This window comes from Ornithorhynchus anatinus, chromosome X1, assembly GCF_004115215.2.
Source record: "Ornithorhynchus anatinus isolate Pmale09 chromosome X1, mOrnAna1.pri.v4, whole genome shotgun sequence".
Classification (NCBI taxonomy): domain Eukaryota; kingdom Metazoa; phylum Chordata; class Mammalia; order Monotremata; family Ornithorhynchidae; genus Ornithorhynchus; species Ornithorhynchus anatinus.
The window spans coordinates 19,416,086-19,422,085 of record NC_041749.1 but is presented as its reverse complement, the minus strand read 5'-3'; the positions used below and the strand labels follow the sequence as shown (position 1 = coordinate 19,422,085).

Genomic DNA, 6,000 nt, shown 5'->3' with positions numbered 1-6,000 from the left:
TTATTTTAATAGTAGCATTAGATATTGCTACTTATTTACTCCTTCCTACATAGTCTGTGTCCACCCTGATTAATTTATAACTACCCCAGTGCTCAGAACAGGGTTTGGCACATAGTAAGCACTTAAGAAGTACCATAATTATTCATTTTTATTTTATTGAACTCCCATTAAATGCCATGCACTGTGCTAAGTTTTGGGCAGTACCCTGGCCAGTGAAGTGGTGATAAAAAAGCAAGAAGAAAAACAAGAAGGCCAGCACATCCTTTGGTATAATTGTCAAATAGGGCATGGAGCAATGTGGTTTCAGCCATCAGATCAAACTTAAAGTTTTCAGAACTGTGGTGCTGTCCAACCTCCTCCCTGGCTGTGAGACTTTGACTTCACACAGAGAGCAAACGATGGATTTTGTTGAGCACTCACTGTGGCCCGAGCACTGTACTTGGTGCTTGGGAGAAAACAATGCAGCAGAGTGGAAAGAACCATTCCACCACACCTCAAGCAGTTCCTTCAGCATCATTTATGGGCTATATCTAACATTAAATGGCAAGACAAGATCATAAAGTATGATGTTATGCAACCAAATTAGTCTCCTAACTAGACTCATCTCAACACAACACAGGGTGAGATACATGAGAATGAAAAACAGTAGGCTACTTGCCTTGAGAGCTGAAACTGGGAAACCAAAAGTTGGGAAGATAGGGGAAACATTTTAAGGATGTGGCAAAATAAAGCCTCAGATGACGTTGCATCCCAGCTAAAACCTGGGTGTCTATTGTTGAGGATAGACCAGCTTGGCATACTACTTTCAATATAAGATTGGCTCTTTTGTAGCAGAAACGTCATAAAAATGTGATGAGGCAAAAACTAAAACAGTGATGGGCCTTGCAAATATCAAACGTGATAACACAAGGGACAACCTTTTTGTGCACCCAGTGTGACCAGCTGTGGGTCCCAGTATTGGTCTTTTTAGTCACACACACACACACACACACACACACACAATAGGTAATCTTCATCATCAGAGTAAGCATTCAATAAATATGACTGAATGAATCAGAGGCATCCTCTTCAAATAAAAAGGACAACTAAATAGGTGACAGCAGAATATCAAGCTTCTTATAAAATTGAAAGGCTAAGACACTATGATAATGGATAATCTTCTAAATGGCTTTGACACTTAGATCTGCCAAAGAAGGCATATCTTGCTTCTCAAGCATTTTTAACAGTCACCTATGAACAAATCCAACATCAAATGGCACCAATGGTGAGGTTCTGGAATGTTGCCAATTCACCAGCACTGAGGCCAGGCTTGTTGCAATACAGCCTTGACGGGGGGACAAGCGGGAAGAATAGATGAGAAGGTAATCAATTGATTGATTGTTACCTAAGAAACTGCTGTTTGGTGAACTGAACTGGGGCACCTTCAGGCAGAGACCGCAGAAGACACGATAAATTGTGGTGCTGCAAAAGAGCCTAGGGATTTCTTTCCTTGAAAGAGGAATATAAAGAAGCCGATTTGGAAACACCAACAGATGCTGCAAGTAGCAGATGATCAGCACAGCAAGTGGCACATTATATAAATTAAATCACTGAATCAATGCATTGAACTAAGCACTTAGGAGAGTAGAATACAATTAATCGAGCACTTCCTGGATGTAGATGGACTAAACACTTGGGAAAGTGTTGTTAGACAAGTCCCCTGCTCACAAACAGCTTATAGTCTAGAGGGGAAGAATAGATTTAGTAGACATGATTCCTGCCCTCAAGGAGCTCACAGCCTAGTGAGGGAGGCAGACATTAAAATAAATTACAGATAGAGGAAATAGTATTCATTCATTCATTCAATAGTATTTATTGAGTGCTTACTATGTGCAGAGTACTGTACTAAGCGCTTGGAATGTACAAATCGGTAACAGATAGAGACAGTCCCTGCCCTCTGACTGGCTTACAGTCTAATCGGGGGAGATGGACAGACAAGAACAATGGCAATAAATAGATTCAAGGAGATGAACATCTCATTAAAACAATAGCAAATAAATAGAATTAAGGTGATTTACATTTCATTAACAAAATGAATAGGGTAATGAAAATATATATAGTTGAGCAGACAAGTACAGTGCTGAGGAGATGGGAAGGGAGAGGGGGAGGAGCAGAGGGAAATGGGAGGAAAAGAGGGTTTAGCTGCAGAGAGGTGAAAGGGGGTGGTAGAGGGAGAAGAGGGAGAAGGGGAGCTCAATCTGGGAAGGCCTCTTGGAGGAGGTGAGCTGTAAGTAGGGTTTGAAGAGGGGAAGAGAATGAGTTTGGCAGAGGTGAGGAGGGAGGGCGGTCCAGGACGGCGGGAGGACGTGGCCAGGGGTCGACGGTGGGATGGGCGAGAACGAGGGACGGTGAGGAGGTGGGTGGCAGAGGAGTGGAGCGTATGAGGTGGGCAGTAGAAAGAGAGAAGGGAGGAGAGGTAAGAAGGGGCAAGGTGATGGACAGCCTTGAAGCCTAGAGTGAGAAGATTTTGTTTTGCGCGGAGCTTGATAGGCAACCACTGGAGGTTTTTAAGAAGGAGAGTGACATGCCCAGAGAGTTTACAGTGTGGAATAGATTGTCAATTGGTCATTGAGGTTTTCAGAAACAATGTAGTGTCACCTTCAAACACCAAGGACAGCTAGGTATCTTCCAGTTCTACTCCTGAAAGAAGCAAAACTGAGGCTGTGATGAAGTAGCCTGGTGGACAGTCTCATGACAGCAAAGGCATCAGATTTGTCCGCTGCCCAGTGTTTGGTAGAGGAGAGGTAGATGTATTCAGGTGTCCCTTATCCCTTATCACACCCCTTATCCCTGTCCCTGATAGTCCACTGCTACAAGGAAGCTAGTTCTGAACCAATGAGAGAACTTGCAGGCGGGACTTTGCAAAGAGCTCACAATTTGCAGGTCATTAAGATCTCCCATTACAGTGCAAGGACCCATTTCTCTAGATTCTTTAAGGGTCAGGCATCCCGGGACACTTCAGAGAGAGGGAGTTATCTGTCAACCAAGATCATAACCCAACTGCATGAGATCCTCAAGAGTCAGGATGTCAGCACAAATGGATGCAGTCTCAGTGGATTCCAAAGATTTAGAGAAGGATGAAATGATGTGGGATGACTTATTTCTCCCCGAAGTCTCAAGCTGATGAGGAAGGTTGCCAGAGTGAAACACCTTGGGAAAAGATGAGAGAACAATGGATAAAAAGGTGAAAGAGACATGGAAGTAATGGAAACTCTACTAAAGTAGCTGTTGTCGAAAATGAAAAATCCATTGTTTATTTATTTATTGCATTATTGCATTTAGTTTTTAATTGTTCATTGTATTTGAGATCCCATGTTCTCTGTTTTCAAGATATTGTAGAGAAATGTGAATAATAATAATTTATTATTATTGTTATTATGGTATTTGTTAAGGGTCTATTATGGATAATCAGGTTGTCCCACATGGGGCTTGCAGTTTTAATTCCCATTTTACAGATGAGGGAACTGAGGCACAGAGAAGTTAAGTGACTTGCCCACAGTCACACAGCAGACAAGTGGCAGAGCCAGTGTTAGAACTCACATCCTCTGATTCTTAACCCCGTGCTCTTTCCACTAAAGCGCGCTGATTCTCTTAAGAGACTAAGGGACTAGAAACCCACACATACCATAACCCAATTCCCAGAAGGGAATCTGTATCTGTAAAGGAGACAGTGGAGTTATGAGCAGCAGGAAGAACAGAGGGTTGGCCAGGGGCAGAGTCTTCTGGGTAACTTTCTTTGGGGAGGAGCAGACGAAGGGAGCAGTATCCTTCTGAGAAATGCATTCAGGTTTGGTGCCTGAAATATCTAAATGGCACAGACTAGTCTGAGAAGAGTCATGCTGCTGGGGGGAGAACAAAGGGGAAGGGGCCAACTATTTCACTGTCATTGTGAGAGAAGAAGAGTTTTAAGATGGCCCAAGAGGACATCAGTAAGAGGAAGAGGATGAAGTTGAGGAAGGGGCTGTTCTGATGCTCAGGGAGCAGTCTCCCAAGGGGGTGGAGGTTGTACCAGAGCTTTGACCAGGTCACCAGGACCTGGATGATAACATCATTGTAACCATTATGATCATCATCACCTCAATATTTATTGGACACTTTCTGCATGCAGAGCACTTTACCAAATACTTGGGAACTTACTTTTGTAAGGTGTGGAATTTCCTTTCTGGGAGAATGTTAATAATGTGAGAGCCCCTCGTTTCTCTGGCTGTGGGTGGCACCATCCTGCTATATTGCTAAGATCCGGTGATTGGGTATGATGTGCAAATCTTAAAGTTACTGTGCCATCTTCCCTGGCAGAGAATCAGTGAGGTGCCTACTATGAATCTCAAGCAAGATAGGACTGAAGTGTAAGACACAGTCCTAGCTCTTTAGGGAATGTTAGTAGGATTCACTAGAGTGCTGTCCAGTCAAGACTCACGTATCTTATCACCAGGAAAACCATCCTGAGAAGTTCCTTAAGGGCCCAGTGCTGTTGCCCGGGGGGCTGGTGTCACTGATGGCTGAACAAAAGTAAACTCCTTGGAGGAAGGGAATGTATCACTTGCTTGTTTTGCACGTAGTACAGTACACTGAACCCAATGGGAGTCAATAAATACTATTATGAGCAAGGAATGTGTCTGTTATATTGTTGTCTCGTACTCTCCTAAGCACTTAGTACAGTGCTCTGCACACAGTAAGCATTCAGTAAATAAGTTTGACTGACGGACTGACTATGACCGATATTACTACTATTAGGACCCTGGAGAAAGCTTCAAAACCAGGGTGGGAGAGGAGCTGCCGGCCCAAGAAGGAGCCTGTGTGTGGTTTACATGTCTGCTTGGCAGAATGGAAAGTGCTCCTGATATGGCTGAATTGATCTGAAGAGTTAAAAAAAAGAAAAAAACAGTGTTGTGCCATTCAAATGGAAATCAGACATATCCCTCTCATACTTCATCAGGGTTTCCTTGGTGATATCCTGGGATGGGCAGGACAGTGACCACAGCCCTTCCTTCCTGTGGGGGGTTTCCTAATAAAGGAGATGGGAAAGAAGCAGACCCAACAAAGGAGAAATGGAGATGAAAAGAAATAGCCATTTTGGAGGGGTGAGGGGAAGGCTGGGGCAGTTCCCTCTGGGAGCTGTCTCCTGTCATTCCAAACCTCTCTTTAGAGGCCTGTGCCATCCTAGAAAGGGAAATACCATTCCCTTGTCCATGATTCTCTTAGCCTTGGGAAAGTTGCCAGCCCCAAGCCAGAGCCCTGGTGGGAGAGGTGAAGAATGTAGAAGACAGGGACACTTGACTGCCATGAATTTTTCTGGCCCTCCCCTAGGGCCAGGAGGTCAAGTAAGTGCATCTATCATTTACTCACCTCTCTGCTTCTTCTCCACCACAGCACCCTCCACTGTTGCATAATGCACTATACCATTGGCTTAAAAAGCAGCCAGAAGGATTTAGGGGAGACACAAGGAAGAGCTTTCTCACAGTTGTCAAAGATGTGGAATTTCCTTTTTGGGAGAATGTTAATAATATGAGAGCCCCTCATTTCTCTGGCTGTGGGTGGCACCATCCTGCTTCATTGCTAAGATCCTGCGATTGGGTGTGATGCCCAATCTGAAAGTTTCTGTGCCATCTTCCTAGCAGAGAATCAGTGAGGTGCCTACTATGAATCTTAAGCAGGACAGGACTGAAACTGAACACGGATTCAATTCTGGTGGTAAAGGGGAGAGGGGTTTCCAGGGTTCAACGCTGGCAGGTGAGGGCTCTGAATCCCAAAGGGTAGAGAACCCTGACTATGGCTATTAGGCTGTTCTAGATGGTGGACCATTCTACCCTATTAAATCTGCAATTTTCTACCCATCCAGGGGGCACCCCCAGCATTTAAAGTTTAATCTAGACTGCAAACTCTCTGTGGGAAGGGAACATGTCTACCAACTCTGTTATATTGTACTCTCTCAAGCACTTAGCACAGTGCTCTGCACACAGT

At 44.2% G+C, this 6,000-nt stretch overlaps 1 protein-coding gene across 1 annotated transcript in view; it reads left to right on the top strand.

The window, feature by feature from the left end:
- The first annotated feature begins 287 nt into the window (after positions 1-287).
- FGF18 (fibroblast growth factor 18) overlaps positions 288-6,000 on the top strand; it is a 51,863-nt gene continuing 46,150 nt past the window's right edge. The window contains exons 1-2 of the mRNA XM_039910158.1: positions 288-366; positions 2,843-3,066. Coding sequence (XP_039766092.1) covers positions 288-366; positions 2,843-3,066 — 303 coding nt within the window. The remainder of the gene's footprint in view (positions 367-2,842; positions 3,067-6,000) is intronic.